The sequence below is a fragment of the Camellia sinensis genome, chromosome 6, assembly GCF_055761805.1.
Source record: "Camellia sinensis isolate YWXY chromosome 6, ASM5576180v1, whole genome shotgun sequence".
Taxonomy (NCBI): Eukaryota; Viridiplantae; Streptophyta; class Magnoliopsida; order Ericales; family Theaceae; genus Camellia; species Camellia sinensis.
The window spans coordinates 148,220,023-148,242,097 of NC_138966.1; the positions used below are offsets into that span (position 1 = coordinate 148,220,023).

A 22,075-nucleotide genomic window follows, 5' to 3' on the forward strand; every position below is an offset into this window, starting at 1 on the left:
ACATCGAAGTGTTTGCCTGGACGCCCTACGACATGCCAGGCATTGATCCAAACTTCATCAGTCACCAACTCAATGTCCACCCATCCGCCAGACCAGTCATTCAACGCACACGCAGATCGGCACTCCACCACGCGGAAATAGTGGCGAAAGAAGTAGGCAACCTGCTGGAAGCAGGAGCAATTAGAGAAGTGCACTACCCAAGATGGATCTCCAACACAGTCGTAGTGCCAAAGAAAAATGGCAAATGGCGAGTCTGCGTCGACTACAAAATAGTCAACAAGGTGTGCCCAAAAGACAGCTTTCCTCTACCTCGGATAGATCAACTAGTGGACCTAACCGCAGGGCACAACCGACTTAGCTTTCTGGATGCATACAGAGGCTATCACCAAATCGCCATGCATGAACCAGACCAGGAGGTCACGTCCTTTACAACTCCAAGAGGACTATACTGTTACAAGGTCATGCCCTTTGGCCTGAAGAACGCAGGGGCAACATTCCAACGGATGGTCACTAAGATGTTTGAGCCCTTGTTAGGCAGAACAATGGAAGCTTACATCGACGACATGGTGGTCAAAAGCAAGGATGAGAATGACCATCTTAAGGACCTAGGCGAGATGTTTGAAATCCTGAAGAAGCACAAGTTGCGCCTCAATGCGTCCAAGTGTGCATTCGAAGTAGGATCTGGCAAATTCCTGGGCTTCCTCGTGACCAACCGAGGTATAGAGGCAGACCCCTCTCAAATCAAGGCAATCCAAGATCTGGAGAGGCCAAACTCAGTAAAAGAAGTACAGCATCTCACCGGCATGGCAGCTGCACTCAACCGGTTCATAAGCAGATCGTCAGATAGACTACGACCATTTTTTCATGCCTTAAAAGCCAAATTTGAGTGGGATGAAGAATGCGACGAGCTCTGGAAAGCTTGAAGGAGTACATGTCTTCCCCACCACTGCTTGTTACTCCAGTACCTGGTGAAGAACTCTTCTTATACCTAGCGGTCTCTCAACACGCAGTTAGCGCAGTGTTGGTTCGTGCAGAAAGAATCCAACACTTGCCTATCTATTATGTCAGCAAGACGCTGCTGGGAGCCGAAACAAGGTATTTGCCACTGGAAAAACTGGCATTGGCCTTGATGATGGCCTCTAGGAAATTGGCACACTACTTTCACGCCCACACCATAGTCGTCCTCACAGCTTTCCCACTAAAAGCCTTGTTTGAGAGGGCGAACTTTTCTGGACGAATTTTGAAGTGGGCAGTAGAATTGGGACAATTCGACATCAAGTTCCAACCCAGGACCGCAATAAAAGCCCAATCTTTGGCAGACTTTGTCGCAGAGTTTACTCCTGGAAGTCATCGTATCTGCCCAGTCGACCTAACTGACACAACCGAACTAGGGACGGAAGTTGACGCCGGAATAGCGCAACCCCTAGTAGAAGGTACTCAATCAAACTCCAAGGCAGACCAGACTAAGGACAACAAGGAAGAAACAAACAAAGGCTCACCAACAATACAATCAGATGACGAAGGGCAGACAGCAAGCATGAACCTTGAAGAAAACACCATTCTTGACCCCACAACATCATCTGACCCCTCCACGTGCTGGAAGTTGTTCGTTGGAGAGATGTGGAAGCTCTTTGTGGATGGAGCATCCAACCGGCATGGTGCAGGGCTTGGCATAGTCCTCATCTCCCCAGACGGCCTGGTTGTAGAGCAAGCAATCAACCTTGGCTTCCCAGCATCAAACAACGAAGCGGAGTATGAAGCGCTTCTCGCAGGACTCAAATCAGCATACTACATGAAGGCCACCGAACTAATGGTTTACAGCGACTCACAGCTGGTGGTAAATCAAATTTCTGGTGACTATGAAGCGAAGGATGATAGGATGGCCAAGTACCAAGAGTTGGTCAGAACAGAGATCAAGAAATTTGAAGTAGTAAGGATACAGCAAATCGGCAGGGAGGAAAACAGCAGAGCAGACGAACTAGCAGGTTTCGCCTCCATGGCAGATACCTCCATGCCCCATCCACTACTGATCGACTACCTACCCAGACCAAGCATAGAAGACCCCGAAGCAGAAGAAGTATGTTGCACAGAACTAGGCCCCTCTTGGATGGACCCCATCATCCTGTTCTTAAAAGACGGTATCCTACCAGAAGAGAAAAAAGAAGCCAACAGAATAAGAGCGAAATCACAGCGATTTTGGCTCTCCCCATCCTTAGCATTATACAAGAAGTCATTCTCAGGACCTTACCTAAAGTGCGTACATCCCAGCAAAGTAGAAGCTTTCCTGTACGAGATACATGAAGGGGTGTGCGGAAGCCATCAAGGTGGAAGATCGCTAGCTTACAGGGCCATTTCACAAGGTTACTGGTGGCCATACATGCAGGCAGACTCAGAGAAATATGCAAAGAAGTGTGAGAAATGCCAAAAATTCGCACACCAAATTCATCAACCAGCAAGAGAACTCCTACCATTGACCAGTCCATGGCCTTTCGCAATGTGGGGCTTGGACATAGTAGGACCGCTTCCAACAGCATCTGGCAACAGGAAGTTCTTTATCGCAGCAACAGACTACTTCACAAAATGGGTGGAAGCAGAAGCATTGGCATCAATCAAAGAAAAAGATGTAAAGAAGTTCGTTTGGCAGAATATCATCACTCGGTTTGGCATACCAAAAGCCCTAATCTCAGACAATGGCACTCAGTTCGACGGCAGAATCTTCAGAAGCTTTTGTGAAGAATACAAGATAGAGTTCTACAATTCTACACCAGCATATCCTCAAGCGAATGGCCAAGCAGAAGCATCAAATAAAGTCGTCTTGGATGGACTTAAGAAAAGACTAGAGAAGAAAAAAGGCAAGTAGGCGGACGAACTTCCTCATGTTCTATGGGCTTACCGCACCACACCTCGACGATCAACAGGAGAGACACCATTCTCCTTAGCCTATGGAATAGAAGCAGTAATCCCACTGGAAGTTGGCCTCCCCACAATTCGAAGCGAAAACTTTGATCCAGACTTAAATGAAGAAGCCATAGCATTGGAACTCGACCTTGCAGAAGAAAGAAGAGAAAAAGCACTGGTTCACATTGCTTCATACCAACAAGAGTTGATTAGAAAATACAACAAAAAGGTGCATCCAAGACAATTCAAGATCGGCGATTGGGTACTGCGCAAAGTAATGGGAAACACCTTGGTACCAGGAGATGGCAAGTTAGGACCAAACTGGGAAGGTCCTTACAAAGTGGTCGGGTTAGCAGGAAAAGGGGCATACCACCTAGAAGACAAGGACGGCAAAACAATCCCTAGGCCATGGAATACGGCCAATCTCAAGTTGTTTTATTTTTAGCTTTTTCTCTTTCAAACATATGTAATTTTCTCTTTCCTCAATAAAACAATCAATTCTTTTTCAGCATGAGTTGTTCTTTGTAAAAGTTAGTTTTAGTAAAGATAGGAATATTACAAACCTTTTATTCTAAGTTAGCTGGAAAAAACTAACTTAGAGGTTGGCTGGAATAAACCAACACCCTTCCTAAGCCCAGGATAAGGATCCAGGCTACAGGACGTTTGGTCGGAATAACCAAACAATGTTCTAAGTTAGCTGGAAAAAACTAACTTAGAGGTTGGCTGGAATAAACCAACTCTTAGTACTCTTCAGCCGAAGTATGAGTATGGCTGAAGAGTGGTTGGCTGGAATAAACCAACTTTTAGTACTCTTCAGCCAAAGTATGGGTATGGCTGAAAAATGGTTGGCTGCAATAAACCAACTCTTGGTACTCTTCAGCCAAAGTATGAGTATGGCCGAAGAGTGGTTGGCTGGAATAAACCAACACCCTTCCTAAGCCCAGGATAAGGATCCAGGCTGCAGAACGTTTGGTCGGAATAACCAAACAATGTTCTAAGTTAGCTGGAAAAAACTAACTTAGAGGTTGGCTGGAATAAACCAACTCTTAGTACTCTTCAGCCGAAGTATGAGTATGGCTGAAGAGTGGTTGGCTGGAATAAACCTACTCTTGGTACTCTTCAGCCGAAGTAAGGGTATGGCTGAAGAGTGGTTGGCTGGAATAAACCAACTCTTTGTACTCCTCAGCCGAAGTATGAGTACGGCTGAAGAGTGGTTGGCTGGAATAAAACCAACTCTCAGTACTCTTCAGCCGAAGTATGAGTACGGCTGAAGAGTGGTTGGCTGGAATAAGCCAACTCTTGGTACTCTTCAGCCGAAGTATGGGTATGGCTGAAGAGTGGTTGGCTACAAAACCGACTCATCGTACTCCTCAGCCGAAGTAATTATATCGGCTAAGGAGTGGTTGGCTGATAAGCATAGATTAACCATTTGAAACCGGAATAGCAGTTGGAACAATAGAAAACATTACAAGTGCAAGCACACATCAAAACCGGAATAAAAGTTCAAACAAAATTTTCATTCATTGAAAAGCAAGTACAAAGGGGCATAGCCCGGTTACAAAGACAAAAGGTAACAAAAAAAGTGCAAAATCAAGAAAAAAAGATCTTCAATTTCGACATCAAAGGCAGCGTCGGCATCAACTTGAAGACCGGTTTCAGGCGGAAGGACGTTTTCAGTCGCAAGAGTGGTTTCGGTCGGAACCACGGTTTCACCTGGTTGTTCAATAGTTAGATCTTCCACCGTGGGCTCCGACCGAACTACCTGATCTACATTCGCAACCGAAATATCCTCAGGGGCAGAGTCTTCATCAGAGTCTGAGCCCTCAAGAAACTGCTGCTGCATGGCATTTGCATATTCCATGAGGGAGTTCGGTATAAAGTAGGCTGGAGGGTTGAAAACCTCGGTCTGTGGATCATGACCGAGCTTCTCAACGGCTCCCCTCCAGCCGCACTTAAAGAACAGATCCTTGGCCGCCCCATACTGTTTGACATATATATCCTCTGCCTCTTTAAAGCCTTTCTTTTCGGCCTCTTTTGCGCTCTCCTTCGCCTGGGATATTTCGGCATCTTTCTTCTTTTCAAGCTTTACCAGCTCGCGCAAGTATTTGTCCTTCAGAACAATGGCAGCCTTCTGCTTTTCGGCTTCGGCCGAACTAACCAGCCCGGTCAGTCTGCCGATCTCACCTCGTAGCTCGGCCATTTCCTTTCTGGCCTCCTCCAGCTCGGCCGCTTTTGCCTCAGCTTCTGCCGCTGCTTGCCTGGTTACTTTCCTAAGCTCCAGCACTTTCCTATGAGTGATTTGGTTTTTCTGAATGGCCTGACAAAGCAAAGATTTCCCTTTAGCCGAAGTAGAAGTTGAAAAAAGAAAGTAGACAGAAAAACGACCGAAGTTGCTTACCAGAATCATGGATTTAGTCGTAGACCGGATGGCCTTCAGTTCGGTGTTTAACTGTTTGTGGTGGTGCTCCATGTCTTTGGGCAGACACACACTCTTGGCCAGATTGATGGCCAACAGGCGGTCTTTCTCAGCAACAACCGAGTCTGTATCTCGGATGTCTCGATCGTTGAAAGTAAGCTTTGGGGCCCAGCTGCCGGTAGTTCGGTCAGAAGGTTCCGGTTGGGGGCTCGGTGGCAAGCTCGGTGGAAGTGCAGGTTCTGCTTCATCAACCAAAATTTGTTCGGTTTCAGCAGTCCGGGCGCGCTTGGTTCGGCGGGAAGAGGACGGCTGTTGAGAAGGGAGAGCCACAACAGCAGGTTGCGATTGGCTGGGTGGCGTTACTTCGGGCCTGGTTGTCTCGGTTAAAAGAGCCCTGACTCTGTTCTTTTTCACCATCTCTTCTTCGGCTGTCAGAGGGATCAGTCTGATCTCAGGCAAGGAGGGGTCCGGTTCTGGGGCGTCTTCAAGAAGAAAGTCAGTTACTCTGGCTTTCTAGCGACCGTTGTATCGGTAGGTCGGCTCGAATTGCAGCAATTTGGCCCAGCTACGTCCTGGATATCGTAGTGCGGCTCGCAAAGTTGCAAGGTTTGGATAACCGTATAAAGAATAAAGGTGGGCAGAATCTGCGAAAGAAGAACTGTTAGTTCGATTGATACACTAACAAACCGAAATAAAAAAATGCAAGGAAGAAGACCGAAGTTAAGTTACCGGGCTCTCCTTTTTTCTAATTTATTGGTCGGCCAGGAATTTGGGCTTTAAAATCCTCAAAGTTCCCAGAGACCCAGAAAAAATCATCGTCATTTACGTCTTTGTCCGGTGTATATTTAATTATCTTCTCTCGGCGGCGACGTATTCTAAGGTAATAAACCCACCCATCCTCTTTTAAGCCAATGGAATATTGATGGAAGATTTCGGCCAGGCCAAGGTTTAGTCCGGCTTGGCGGTTCAGTTCGGCAATCCCCATATTGATGCGGTAGGAGTTAGTAGATAGTTGGGTTGGGCGTAGCCTGGTTTGCCTAAGGAATTCGCAAATCAATGGCTGGACTGGAAACCGTAGTCCGATTTCTATGATGGATAAAAGGGTGAAGGGGACGAAGCCTTCATTGCCCCAGGGAATGACGTCTTTTTCGGCCAGGACCAGATGGACGTCGTCAGGTATTTGGTAGTCTTTCCTGAATTCGGCTAGGCCGCCCGGAGTATTTACTAAGTATCTATACTTCCCCATCTATCGTATAATTTAAGAATAAGTTATTTCAGTGCAAATATTGTGCTCATTAGCTCGGTTGAGCGCACGCAGGAGTGCCTGGGCAACCTAAGTCTGCAAAGTAGAAAACACGGGTTAAGCACAGATCATTGGACCGTGCTACAAATTAAAAGCGAGGTTAAAAAGTCCTACTTCGGCTTTATGGACGGGTTCTATCTCGGTTCAGCAAAATGCTTGGTAGCTCGGTTTGAGCAAGGTTTTTATTAGCCAAATCTTGGCGGCATCTCGGCATACTGGCTTTGGAAACAATTTTGTTAGACCGGTTCATAGTCTAGGGGCAGCTTTCTGAGTTCGGTCTAAAAAACTAAGAAAGTTGGCTCAGCCCCAAAGGCCTAAATCGGTTGAATTTGGAGTTTTGTTATTTCGGTTGAGCCTCTAGGGGTAGCTTTCTGAGTTTTGTTTAGAAACTAGGAAAGCTGGCTTAGCCCCAAAAGCTTAGCTCGGTTGAAGACCGAGGTTCCTTATTTATTAAAGTCAAACTGCGTTCGGTGGGCTTATCTCGGCTAGAGTTATTCAGAAGTTGATAACCTACTGAAAGTACTGATTTCTAGAGTTCTAGTTCGGTTATTATCTAAAGTGATCTGCCTATATAGGACAAACAGTATCCTAGTTCGGTTGCTACATGATTTTGGATCCAAGACCAGTTTTCTATAGAATAGTTCATACACGCATGAGTTCTACTAATTTTTTCATGAAAGAACAGAAGCGAAGCAGAAATGGAGGAAAATGTTTTACGGAAATACAGTAAACAAGATGCATAGAGCAAATATGAAAGCAAAAACATGAAGGGAAAGTAGATTTGCTTACCAGATTAAAGAAAAGGGGACTGAAGATGAAAACTGTTGCAGCAAAAGAAGAACGAACTCAGGATTAGAAGAGCAGAAGCACGAAGAAAGGAAAGGGTAAGATGCATGGGTGAGTGATTCAAGACTGGAGGAGTTGTTTTGTGAAAAGGGAGAGAGGGAAAAAAAAAAAAAAGCGGGAACTGTTCAAAATTTTCGTGGTACGAGGGCGGCGTGACAGCTGCTCACAGCCTATCAGAGCCTGCCACGTGTCATTGGAAAGTGAAGCGTGACAGTCAGTGATTGAAGAGACGTTTTGACCGAACGCATAGAGCCGAAGTAAAATAAGCTCGGCTGGAGAGGCTAAGTGATTTTTTAGTTCGGCTAGAAAAGCTTATAGACGTTAGCTCGGCTGGTCACTAGGTAATCCCAATCATGCCGTGCAGATGGAATTAAGAGGCAATTGAGAGGGTAATTTTTGGTGAAAATTGGGCCGAGCTATGAAATGGACTTTATGGCCCCAAAGTACGAAGGACCAGGTAAAATGGGCCGAGAAGTTACTCCGGCCCATGAGAAATAAAGTTACTTCGGTCAAAAGAGATGAAGTTACTTCGGCTGAGGAATTGTAAAGCTAGTTCGGTTTGGACAACTTGAGTTAGTCCGGTCTCCGAGTTAGTCCGGTCATGACGTATTCTGGATAGGTCGGTCAAGACCTTGCTATTCGGTAGCTCGGTCCCAACATATCATGGTTTATACATGGGAGAACCGAGATAAGGAGTGAAAGGAAGGGCCGAACTAAGGATAGTTCGGCCTACCTCGTGACTCAGCTTAGCCAGTTTACTTCGGTCAAATGGTAGTTCAGCCATGGTGAAAACCATCCCACTTGGTTTAAGCAGTTGGGAGGGGTGTAAAAGGATAAGCATTATCTTTTAGGAGCATGAATCCTAGGAGGACTCTGCATGGAGAAATAAAAGTCCTACTAGGATTGGTCCACTCGAAACCTATAAAAGCTCACAAGCATCACCTTGGAGGAGGTAACATTACACAACATACAATTTTGCTTCCTGAATACATTGAGCTTTGTCTATTTGTCAAGTTTTCTGACTTAGGCATCGGAGAGGTTTCCGGCACACACCCGCCGGCTAGCTCACGTTTCTGTTTTCAGGTGACAAAGCGACGTCGTACGGAGGAGCGTGGACTTAGTCAACAGGATTATACGAGGAGAATTATTTCTTCCCCGTACAATATATATATATATATTCAAATTTTTGTTTGGTAATTTTTGGAAGAAAATTTATGTTGAAATGTTAAGACTGTTGGCATTTGAGATTGATTTGGAAAAATCATTTTGTGTTGATAATTTTGCAAAGAAATCCAAAAATAAAATTTAATAGTTGTATGGATTGTATCTACATCATATTATGATTAGATGATATATTTTGAGAAATATAAAGTTAATTTTTTTTTCTTTGATTTGAAATTTATTTTTGAGAAAAATAAATTAATGTTGAGGAATATGGAGTAAATGCTTAAGTAGGGATTTTTCCTATACTTCTTTATGAACTTTTACTTAATTATAGGGAGCTTAGAGTTGTATATAATTTAATTAGAATTTTTGAAAAATTTGTGATTTATTTGCTTAAAAGAGAAATTTTGAGAAAAATAAAGAGTTGATGCCCAAATTGCGAAAGTGTAAACTTGGAATATGTTTGTAAGGTTATGAAAGAGCTATGTTTTAAATTTGAACAAAAACGGACTTCAACTCGACCGGTTTTGAAATTTTTACCGGTTTGTGACCAAAAGAGCATTTTTAAAGAAAACAAAGGAATTATGTTTAACTTTTGGGGCTTTTAATCAAAATAGTATGTCATAATTAAAATGCTTGGGGAATGATTTTGGAAAGAAAATTATGTTTTCTTGGGCATTAATGGTATTATTTTGTTTAATGTATCTGCTGAAATAAAATCGACACGGTTAGAAATAGACCTTGTGAGGTTACCGGACGTGATTGTGATATGAAAACTAGTGTAGTGGTTCATATTTGATGAGATGTGGAATAGATTGTATTTATTGAAATTTTTTTGATATTTAAATTGTTTATTTGTTTACATAAAAATGATGGTTTTCATGGAATATGAGAATTGTTAAAATTTTGAAAATTGTTGTTCAAAATGTTGATATAGTCTTGAAGTGACTAAATGGTTGAGATTACTCTAAGTGTGGGAATTTTGTTGTCCCATGGATGAATTGGAATAAAAGTATTTATAATCATCTTGAGAAATTATATTGAAATGAGAAATGAGAATTTTGATCACAATGGGAAAATTGTGTGGAAGTATTGAAAGTGGAAGAAAAATTGCATTGTATTATTAATCATTGCATTGGCATATGAATTCATTTGATAATGATGAGCTTTGAAATTTGATTTGAAAACTTTGCATTGAGAAAGGAATGTTGGGAAACAAGTTTTCATGAAATGATTTTGGGGTAAATACAGTGGTAAGTCTTGAAAGGTGGTGTAAATGATAGGTGTCGAGCCTTCTAGTTAATACTGGTAAAAATGACAGATTACAGGTGTCGAGCCTTCCAGTTAATTTTGGTAAAAATGACAAATTACAGGTGTCGAGCCTTCCAATTAATACTGGTAAAAATGACAAATTGGTAGTACTTGTATAGTCTACTTGCAGACACCAGCCTACGGATTACCTGAGTCGTATTTACCATATTGAAATTTTATTGAAATTGTTAGATTAATGTGTTTTCAAATTGGCATTGTGCGTAAGATTTTCAAAAGATGAGAAAAATATTTTGAGCATGACATGGCATATGCATTCATCTCATAAGACTGAATAAAATGGATTTGATGAATTGTTTAATATTTGATTCAATTGATAATGAGATAATTGAATGAATTGAAAATGATGAATTGTTTAATATTTGATTTAATATTTTGTTGTTAAATTTTGAGAAAATTAGTCTAAGGTCGCTCTCTCATTTTTAGTAATGGAAAAGATCCACAATATTATTTTTTGATGTCCAAGGTCCCTAATCCCACACCTATATATCATATCAGAGAAATTTGACTCTCTCTCTCTCTCTCTATTTCCAATCTTCATTCTATCAAACCTCATTTCTCTCTCTACCTTCTCTATTTCATCTCTCTCTCTCTCTCTCTCTAAATCCAAACCTCAGTTCACTCCTTCAATGGCCGCCGCCTTCACCTCCACCGCTGTGAGACCAGGTGACCACAATCGCAACCCCGATCGGCAACTCAAAAGACAGACGCTACTTGTCATCCCCTCTACTTGCTTCTCAGAGCTCATCAGCAGCATCCCCTGAATCATCATCATCGTCCTCATGTGAAACCATTGTGTCCTCCAATCCTTCGTCAAAGCCCTTTTCCCAATCCTCTAAAGTCCCTGACAAGGGCATCAACTACGCCCTAGCCAGCCCCAGTAGCAACCCAGCTGTTCGCTCCACTGAGTCCTCCATTGAAAGAGTAAGTTCTATTACTCTACTCAATTTGTATATATATATATATTATGCCTTGTGGGGTTGTGAAATAGGTCTTTTATTGTTTACATGAAAATTTGACTATTTGGGAAAGTTTGGAACTCTAGATTTAGGGCATTGGTAGTGCGAAATGTATGAATTTGAGCAATTTATTTGCAATAACTTTTCAAATCAATAGAAGACCTATTTTCTCTGGGTTTCAGTCTCTGGTCCAGAATTTTCTATAGTGAGCACTTTACTTTGGTTGTGTACAATTAGTAAATTTATTACACTTCACATTCTTTCTCTTCTATTCAACTGATAAAGGATTTGATTGGTAAAGGATTTGGAATTTTTTCTAGTTTCAATTTTCTCTGGTACAAGATTTTGAATTTTCTCTGGTTTCCCAAAGAAAGGATTCTACATAAGCAAACAATTTTGTTCAGAGAAATTTCAATTTTCTCTGGAGAGAAGGAAAGGCTAGAGAAATTCTCTAGAGAGTTGGTCAGAGAAATTTGAAAGTCCAGAGAAATTTTGTTTCTTGGTTGTACTCAATGCAATAATTTTGTATGTGATATGTCTGGTGTGCACATTTCTCTTTGCATCAGTGCTGCTGGTGGTGGTGGTGTTGTTTTGCCCCTTTTTTTTTTTTTTTTTTGAGTTAAAAATCATAGTTGTCAGTTCTTTACATAATCTGGAAATTTCTCTAGAGAGAAACAGAGAATTTCTCTGGGTTGGAGAGAATTTCTCGAGGAAGCCCAAAGAAATTCTTTGGATGAAATTTCTCTAGATCAAATTGAGGAACCTTAGATGCTATAAAATCTTAATACCAGGGACCCTAAAAAAAAAAAAAACCCCTTAAATTTTCATCCTAATCAAATTCATACAAAAATTTTATTTTATTTTATTTTATTTTCCTTTTCTTTTCTTTCACTCATTTTTACTTTCTATCATTTATTTCTTTCTATTCAAACGAAGCCTCAATAGCATGATAATTTATTTTAAAACGTGACATTTTTAGTCCCTAAAATATGCATTGTTTGTTATTTTAGTCCTTTAAATTTTAATTTCATCATTTTAGTTATCACAATTGTCAATATAAAAAGTAAAATGACAAAATTAAAATATAAAAAGTAAAATGACAAAATTAAAATGACAAATAACACATCCAAAAAACTCTACTATCCTAAATCTACTCTTTTTAACTCTGAAATAAACAAACACAACAATTCAGTTGGGGGCAAACTGAAAGTTAATTGAACTGGAATTCAACTTTGAGATTCATTTTTATATTCCCTAACCCTTGCTTCTTTCACCTTCCGACTGAAATATTCTTGAAGACTGCCGATAATAGTAATAAAATTTTGTTTTTCGATTCGGGAACAGAGCACGACATGAGGGATATGCTTGACAATCCAGTAGTCTTTTCCTTGGTTGGGTTTGGGTTCCATTCTATCTATGAATTCTTCTGGCATACCAACAAAATCAAGATTTTTGACGTTTCTGAGGTGGTGGATGCCAGATGGTACCTCCTTTAGTTGCGGGCTAGGCCCAATCGTTAGCTCTTCAAGAAGAGGCAATGCTCCTTCCTCTATTATCACCGAATTCAATCCCTTCAACCCTATGAGACGTAGTTCCTTAAGTTTTTGAAACCTACCGACCTTAAAATACAACTGCTCCCCATCATATGCATCCCAAAAAACAAGACGTGCTAAACTTGGCAAGCCTTGAAGGGCTTTTAGTGGATCGTTCTTGGTCAAACCTGAACCCCCTAGACGTAATATAACTAGATTTTGAAGTTTTGGGATCCAATCGGGCAACTTCTCTAAACGTCCACCCAACTCGAGATGTTGAAGATATTGAGGTGGAGATGATGACGATATATACTGTAAATCCAGAATCTCATCATCATTTGAGGCCCTTACACTCAAATGTTGAAGGTATTTCATCTTCTCAATGGTTGCACATAGAGCCCTCCCATGTCCTCTTTCCAATTTGGTAATTCCCAACTTCCTTAGCTGCCTCAACTTCTCAAGCTGTTTAATTAGGCTAAGCCCATCATCATGATTTGTCTCAACATGCCACAAATTTCGCAGCTCCTCTAAACAACCAATCCCTCCATGTATCTTCACTCCTACTATAAAACCCACCAAGTATTCACATTCATAGTTAAGAGAATAGGCAAGAAGATGTTGCAACTTACGGAGCCTACTGATATCAAATGGGAGCTCTCTTATAAGGGAATGTCGCAGATCCAAAGTCTGTAGGTTATGCAACTTACCTATGGACTTTGGAATTATCTTCACATATGTTCTCTTTATGCTTAGGTATCTCAAAAGAAATAGATTTCCCACTTCTTCATGAAGTTGATACAAAGAAGCAACCTCAAGATCCAGCACTTTCAAAAGCTTGAAATTTGCAGCTATTGTACCCAATAAGGGCTTCTTTGGCAGCTCTCCCTCTTGAAAAAGAAAAACAGAACGAACTGGGGATTTGCCAATGCTTTCCATAACCTTCTCCATGTTGCAAAAATGCATATGCATAGATAGCCGCCGAGTTGTGTGATTGAAACTTGAATTCTCTTTTTCCAAAATTTGACACAAACTAAACTCCCCAGACAATGAGAGAATAATCTCACGCACTACATCATGTACCCGACACCTTTTTACTCTTCCATCAAATTTTGTTGTTGACACTTGAACTAAGCGTCTATGGATCAGCTCAGTCAAGTATTCTTCTGCAACTTCTTCCAATGTTTTTCCATTCTGCTTTTCAATGAAACCCTCAGCTATCCATAGACGAATTAGTCTTCCACAACGGATAGAGTGGTCCTCCGGCATTATGCCAAAGTACAAGAAGCAAGATTTGAGGTAGTGAGGCAGATCATTGTAACTAAACAACAAAATTTTTTTGATGCTTGTAAGATTAGGATTCCTATCCAATTCAGAGTGCATACTACCATAGAATTTTTGCCATTCATATATACCCTTGTTTTTGGTGGACAAGAGACCACCTATAGCTGCAATTGCAAGTGGCAAACCCTGACACTTTCTAACAATTGCATGCGATACTTCCTCCAACTCAGGGGGACAATGACCCCCAAAGTCCAATTGGAAGGCTTTCTTGCAAAAGAGTTCCCAAGCCTTCTCTTCGGATAGGGCTTCAAGCTCGTGGACATGATCCACTGAAGTTTCTTTGCAAAATATAGCAACCTGTTCACTGCGCGTGGTGATGATTACCCGACTGCCGTCACTATTTTTGGGTAAAGCATGTCTTATGGATCCCCAAAAATCAGTTTCCCATGCATCATCAAACACAACGACGTACCTCTTTTTGGATAAATATCCTCTTAACTTGTCAATGAGTGACTCAATTCCCTCTTCAGGTAGAACATCGTTTCCTGATAGCTGCTTTATCATTTTATTAAGGAGCTCCTCTGGCTTGTATGATTGAGAGACAGTGATCCACGCTTTGCAATTGAAGTGTGCAACCACTTCTTGGCTATCATAAACTTTCTTGGCAAGAGTGGTCTTGCCAATTCCACCCATGCCAACCACCGAGATCACTGCTCGTTGTGATTGATTTTGGCCAACTAATCTGCTTATCAGTTCATATTTGGGAGATTCAATGCCAACGACTTCGTCATCCCCTATGAAAAGGGAAGCCAGTCGAGGGTCACGCCACATGTTGTCCTTGGTGATGCTGCTATGTTCTGAGGAAGTACTAGTACTGAATCCATATCGAACAGCTCCTTCCTGGATCTCACGGATTGTAGTCTTGATGTCTTGGATTTGAGAAGCTATCTCATGTCGTGGCTTTAGCTTAGTGATCGTTCGAGTAACCTTACGCAAGGAACCGACTAGTCCACGTTGTTTTGGCAGGACCAAGAGAATGTGTTCATCGATAACTTCTTCTATCCGATAAGAAACGTCCCTTACTTGTTTCAACCATGTTTTCACGCCTTTATCTCCCTTTTCTGCTCTTGATTCTGCATCTTCTAAGAAAGAGTGTATGCGCTCCAATTCAGCTTTGATACTAACAATTTCCTTGCAAACACCCTTCAACAACTCTACTTCTCCAGTTAACAATGGTGCCAAATATTGAATAATAGAGCTCACTGCTCTTTCTGCCATTACTTATCCCTGCACTAAACACACCATCACGATTAGTTCCAATTATGCTTAGTGTGTGATTGTGTCCACGTAGAAAGAAAATTAGATGGAGTTTGGGTCGTCTAAAGTATATGGTAAAGTCATTTATAAAGTTTTAAAAAAAAAAAAAATGATTGGTCCACATTTTTATTATCATTGATGCCTTTTTTCTTTTTCTTTTTTTTTTTAATTTTTCACCAAAATATTTATATTTTTATTTTAATTTGTTTGGAAAAAATTCAGAAAATTAATTATGAAAATCAAATCAAACCAAACCAGCACGACAACATTCCCAGGGTCTAATATAATCATAATTAAGGCAACAAGTCAGGCCATGTGACCTTGTAATTAGATGGTCCAATCAAACTGAAAAATTAATAATAATTACTATAAATCCCATTGATTTCGACTGAGTTTGAAAAAATTACAAGCTCTATAAATTTTCTGAAAAGACATAGATTTGAGTAGAGATTTGTGGATGAGTTACTTAAATCATGATCTAAAACAGAAAAAGATAGTAATGGGTTGTAGAAACATACATACCAGTAACCAAGCAGAGATCGATGATGAGCAACTCTGCAGAGAAGAAATGGATATGAAGATCTACACTCAACCAAACCCTAGGAATTGCTTTTGTTGCTTTTGTCAGATTTCAGCAAAAGCTTCACTCTATGAATGAATTAGGCTTCGTTTTGGAGAAGAAAGACTTGACTTTGTAGACGACTTGGGTATTTTAGGAGGAAAAAGATAAAAAAAGAAAACGGAGGGGAGTGACAACTGAAAGATGGTTAAAAAAAGACAAAAACAAAGAAAAAAAGTGAAAGAGAAATATGGGTGAGATTTTTTATTTTTATTTTATATTTTGATGGATAATCTTGATATTATAAAATATATATACAGTCAATTGGCTATTACAATTTTTTGGACATATAATCTTTTGATCATATTTTTTTTGATATATATATTTTAAATATATATGTATATAAGGTTCCATATTAATTATTACTGCTGTGAGTCCTAAAAAAAAAAAAATCAAAGTCGACTCTATTAATTTCTCACCAAATCTTTTTTTTTTTTTTTTTTTTGGTGAGAAATGAATATGACATTATTAGAGAGTTGTATTTCTCACAATTTGTTTTAGAAAAAATTAGTGAAACATCTATCTTTAAATTTTAATAATATGAGAGGTTTAATATTTTTTTTTATTAATTAAGGTCCCCCAATAATATTTTATAGAGAAATTTCAGTTTGTTACAGAGAATTTTCTTTATGACGAGCTATTATTTCTTTATAAAATTTTTGAAATTTCTCCGTGAAGTTGAAATTTCTATTTGAAAAGCTAAATTTTTTCTGTGAATATAAATTTTTCTATACTGAAATTTCTGTGAAAATGTTAAAAAATTCCAACTATTATGAAAAATATTATAAGTCCTTTATCTTAAAAAAATCTTAATATCAAAAAAAAAAAATTTACCTAATTTGTAAACTAAACATGAAAAATAATTATATTTTTCACACTATTACACGTCAATCTAATTTTACCCCTTCCCCTAACACTACCATCTACTGACCATCTCAATCTATTCTCTCTCAACTTATTTTCTATTGATACTGCTTCTACCCATTTTAGAATATACTCATTCCTAACTTTATCTTTTCTAATTTTGCCACACATCTACTTTAGTATTCTCATCTCAGCAACACTCATCTGGTCTACACTCATCAATTGGATTTGACAATTACTTTTTTATTAAATTTTTATTTTTTAAGATAAAATAGTTGTAAAAAAAAGTTGATATGTTCAACAAATTCTAAGAAAATGGCTTTTTCATTTGGAAAGTTGTAATTTTTAATTTTTGGGTGTTTAGTGATCTGTTTTTAGATTTTGTTTTTCTTCTGTTTTTTTAACCTTCTATATATATTAATCTAGACTAGAAGGGTCTGAAAATTTTTTAAAAAACTAATAATACAATATTTTCACTAAAGACAAATTCTACAAAAATATATATAATTGTTTTAGCAGTTGCCAAAGAAAATTGAATCTTGTTAAAAAATTAAATAAAATAAAAATATCTCAATTGTTAGTTAAAAAAACCAAAGCCAAACGGTTACTTATTTTAACTTAAATAACCAAAAAATAATAATAATTACCCAAACAGTTATTTTTTTCAATTTAAATAACCAAAAAATAACTAAAAAAAAAGAGTGAATAATATGGAGAAAATAAAGTAAAATAAAATGACTACTCAGCTCATGAACCTGCATTTAAAAGGAGAAAGGAGAAAAGCATTTTTATTTTGTCTCAGAAGTCTTGCTTTTAAAAGGATAAAAGCAAAAATACAAGAAAAAGCAAGCAAATCATCACGTGTATCGAAAAAGTGTCCCCCTTCTTATCATCACAACCACTATCACTACTTCCACTACACACATTCCACGTAATTGCGCACCACAAAAAAGGTGCTAAAGACTACGTTCCACTAAATTGTTGGCCCTATTTATATTCAACTGTTGTTGATATATACATGTTTTCTTATGAAGTGAGCCATAAAATCGACCAAGTGAAGATGAGAAACTACACTCATCTAAGTCATCTTCAGATAAATAAGCCAATCCAACGAGTCACACCAGATCAGCATATTTCATGTCCAAGAACTTAATCTTTGGCCCCCTGTTTGGCAGACATGTTTTAGTGAAGCAACAAAATAGTACTCGAGATTATATATATATATAATTGTTCCTAATGGTGTAAGTTGTCTCTACTAATGTCTTCCAAGGAAAAACTATTCAACTTCTTAGAAACACATATTTTAGTATTTCACCAATAGAACACAACTTGTCTCATAGTGAGAGCTCACAACAGATCTTCTTCATCAATCTCTCTTGGATGTATATTGCTTTGCTACCAGGCAAATTACTCCCTCTGTTGCCAATAACCACCCTAAATTTGCATGCCCTGAGAATAAAACAAATCTTTTTAGCCAAAATAATCGTGTAAAATATATTATCAATAAATACAGATAAAAGATGAACAACCAAATAAATTGAAAACCAAAACTAGAATTACAAATCCTTGTGTCAACATTCTTAAACTTGGTTGTCATTGACTATTGGTAAATGTGAACGGGTCAAATCTTTCAATACATAAGGTCAAGAGGATATGACACGTGGTAAGGTGCACACATGCCAGACCTCTTGAGTCTACGGAAGCCAACTCAACCACTAATATGCATTACGGGACCAAAATATCCAAAGCCACATGCCAACGAACTTCCTTTTATTCCGACACCCATTGGGAATCCAAATGCCTAAACTGATATCCCACAAGGTCACAGAAGATATACTAGGATTGTTTGAAATGAAGAGACAACAGTTGATTTGAAGAACTAAGAAACCATATCCACAAAATCGCTCCATGCAATACCTAGTCCCGTCATCACTAGAGAAACGGTTACCCTGCCATCTTGCCCAACCAAGCGGTTGTGACCTCTCTACTCATTACTCATAAGTTCATGGTTTAAAATTTAAAATAGAAAACAAATAGGACAAGAAATAGTAGAGAAACAGAGCAAGGAAAGGAAACAACTAAATAACAAGAGGATTCACATACTAAAAATAGAATACTGATGAAAATTAAATTGGACCAACATGCATAATTCCATGTTGAGGAAGAATGGATGTTGTATAACTACTACTACTTGGAAAAAACATAACTTATTCCTCTTAGTATTAGTTTCATTACAAATATTTATATAACATTATCAAAAAAAAAATTCTCAAAATATCAACTACTTTCTCATATCAATTTCGGGCTTCGCACTTTGATGGGTCTTAAAAACCTTTCAATGAGTACTGAAGTATACATGGGAACATATTGCTTTACAGAATAACACTGTTGTATATAACTACATATACGGTTTCAACCTACCTCAACTCCCAAACTTCCTAACATGAAAACCCAGGCACTTCAGAATGCGAAATCCCAACCCTGATCCAGCCTGGTTCCCACAATTCATGCTTCTCCAAGCAATGCAAGAAGCTGATTCTAGGAGCTACTATTTCCATATACCACTTTCTCTCAATTCACACACCAATTTTCTTCCATTAATCAATTTCAAAACAAAACTAAATGATTTCGAACCATGTAATTTTGTTCAGAAGATGATATCCGAACCAAAAAAGTGTATGCACTGAGAAAAATTAGCGTGTGGAAATAGAAGCTCTCCAAATTTCATGGGCCGAAGCTTGCCCGGTTGGATACACAGGGACTTCCATGCAGATAGGTAGAGAAAGCAAATTGCCTTGAGATACCATGGATTGTCCATAGCTTGCCTATTTATCATTTGCTGAAGGGCCTCATACCTTCTATAAATTAGGAAGCAACTAATCCATGATCTTGCCGGAAAAAAGATGGGAAAAGAATAGAAAACACATACCGTGAAACATATAGGTAATTAGACACTTTTTTCCATGAGACCATTTGACGATTCCATTTTTTCTCTCCAGATTGCCAGTACTTCATCAGTTCTGAACCGCTGTGTGAATGTCGATTCCTCCAGTGGAGTTGACATCCCATTAGCATAAGCTAGGAGACCAGTATACGCAATCATTGCCCCATTGTCAATACAGTACCTGTCATCAGTTGCAAACAACCTTCCACCCCTCTCGGAGCACATGATTCTCATCATCTCTTGCAAGCGCTCATTGCAGCCCACACCACCAACAATGAGAACATCTTTCTTGTCACAGTGTGCCATTGCCCGTTCTGTAATCTCCACAAGCATCGGAAACACAGTTTCCTAAAACAATTTAAATTGAATGTAGAAATTGAGCCACAACTAGATCGTGTAAATATTTAACTAATACTTGCAATTTACAAAAAACAGCCACACCAAATTACCAACTACAAAACCTTTTTATCACCACAAAATATGCATTTTTTTAAAAAAATATTGGAAGCATTCCAAATGATTACCTGAAGGGAATAGCACAAATCTGCAGGGGTGCATTCATTATTTTTTAGCTTTTTCTTAGCAGTAGCTTCAAGATAACCCAGTATTCCACTAAACGAAACATCCATTCCTTTGACAACATAGGGAAGGTCTATAAACTTTTCTCCTTTCTTTGCAAGCTGATGAAGAAGGGAAAAAATAAAAAAGGCAAATGAAAGAGAAAACATTTATTTATTGCATCATTTCAAGAACATTTTGTTTGTGAAAAAATAGCACATAACAGCATGACAGGAGCTAAAGGCTATCTAAAAAAATTTAGAATATCTCCAAAACAAAAAATAAGCATAAAATAGCAAACCAAAATCCCAGAGAGAACCCTCATAAATGAGAGCTGTAATGAATCTCAAAGACACAATCTCAACTTACCCAAAAAATCTAAAACTACACATCAATCATGTAATATCAACGCAGTGCTTTGCTAAAATATAGAAAAACAAAAACAGAGAGATGAAGATATAATAAAAGCCCGTAGTTAAACACATTTTTAAAATATGATAATAAGAACTAATCAAATAAGATGAAGGTAGACTAAATATATAGGAGAAACATCAAAAAAAAGACAGATAAAGCTTCTATTACCTTTATCGAACAAGAACTAACAATTAATTGAACCTTGCACTAAATTCACCAATATCTACTGCTCACTGACCAAACTCACAATGGAACAAGAAGCACAAAAGTTGAATTGTATATAAAATCTATACAACAAGGAAGCTCTGTTTTTCATTTTTTATGGGACTTTTGTCTATTTGTCAAAATATGCACCATCAAATTGATTCAATCCAATGGTTGAGTTTGAAAACAAGGCAGAGTTTGAAAATATTGTACGAGAACATTTCAATGGTTGAGATCAATGTGTTATTCACTTTGGATGGTGCAAATTTAGCCCTTTCATCTGCCACTAACTCTCTCATATCTCAAACCCGCCTGAGATTAAAAATAAACGCCTCAGAGAAATCCTCCCTCTTTCATATTCTCCTCTCTCTCCCTCTCCTCTCACGACGACACCGCTACTCACCGACTACCGACCACCTCTCCTCGCCTCTTGCTGTCCTCTCTTCTCTCGACCACCGACTCTCTTCTCTCGCCCTCCTGTTTCGCCTCTCTCATCTTGCAATGACATCACAACCATTTAGAGATAAACTACAACTTACAAATTTGCAATCCATGATATTTTTGTAGGTTTCTCTCCTCTTGGATTTGGGTTACAGTACTGTTCATGGGTTTTGGTTCATTTTTTGAGGATTTTTATTGGGTTTTAGAGATTTTGGACTCTGTGTGCATTTTTGGTTCTTGCTTGAATTTGGTGATGAATTTTGATATGTTCTTTTTGAAATGGGTTTCAGAGTTTGTGTTTTTTTTATGAAAAAATTGCTGAAATTTTGGGAAATTTTGGTTGATTGTTTAGTTTAAATTGTTCAAAATTTGAATTATTTTTCATATGGGTTACAGTACTGGTAATGGATTTTTCCATATGGGTTTTGAGGGTTTTTCCATATCCGAGCATTTACGAGGCCTTTGTAGATAATCAGATTTTAAGAACAGGGCATGTATCTTTCCCTAATTAGTGGTTAATTATACCCATTATGACATGGATGAGTTTTGTAAATTGGTGCTAACATTTACACACAAACAAGGCATGTATCTTTCCTTGGTGTAATGTCTTCCTTTATATCTTTCACTAGAATTGTGTTTTGTAAATGAGTTTTGTTTATAGCGACCCCGGTCTTTTTCCATTTTGATTATTGTATCCGGACTTAGGTTCCGTAGATTCTGTCATTGTATAATTGTTGTTGTTGTCCCTTATTTTCTCATTTGGAATTATAGGATGTGTTGGGCAGGTTTGTCTCAGGTTGGTTGGGTTTAGAAACCAAATGTTGCTGTCCAGGTTTTTGGTTCTTCGCTCGAGCGAGGAGTTGGTCGCTCGAGCGAGAGGTGGCGTCCAGTATGGACCTGTAGCTTTGCATTCTTGGCTCGAGCGAGATTTTCTTCGCTCGAGCGAGTTAGTTTGTTCTTCGCTCGAGCAATAGTTCCTTCGCTCG

The 22,075-nt window shown here is 38.8% G+C and overlaps 1 protein-coding gene and 1 pseudogene across 3 annotated transcripts in view; both read right to left on the reverse strand.

Moving 5' to 3' along the window:
• Window positions 1-22,075, reverse strand: part of LOC145793687 (uncharacterized) — an 84,154-nt pseudogene that overhangs the window by 51,192 nt on the left and 10,887 nt on the right. The window contains exons 3-4 of the transcript XR_014333913.1: window positions 19,997-20,152; window positions 19,458-19,820 (exon numbers count right to left, since the gene is read on the reverse strand). The product of XR_014333913.1 is annotated as an uncharacterized LOC145793687 (transcript). The remainder of the gene's footprint in view (window positions 1-19,457; window positions 19,821-19,996; window positions 20,153-22,075) is intronic.
• Window positions 11,957-15,807, reverse strand: LOC145792961 (disease resistance protein RPM1-like). 2 transcript variants are annotated; one of them, XM_082875080.1, is made up of 2 exons: window positions 15,568-15,807; window positions 11,957-15,020 (listed from the first exon to the last, which is right to left on the reverse strand). In XM_082875080.1, exon 2 carries the CDS (start codon window positions 15,004-15,006, stop codon window positions 12,142-12,144), a length of 2,865 nt encoding a protein of 954 aa, XP_082731206.1. In that variant the 5' UTR covers window positions 15,007-15,020; window positions 15,568-15,807; the 3' UTR covers window positions 11,957-12,141. The 2 variants fall into 2 exon arrangements, with proteins under 2 accessions (XP_082731206.1, XP_082731207.1); XM_082875081.1 differs by having other exon boundaries at window positions 11,957-15,015; window positions 15,568-15,792.

Bases quoted from the DNA above. Each gene is read 5' to 3' on its own strand.
- LOC145792961 (XM_082875080.1), bottom strand. From the start codon at position 15,006: ATGGCAGAAAGAGCAGTGAGCTCTATTATTCAATATTTGGCACCATTG.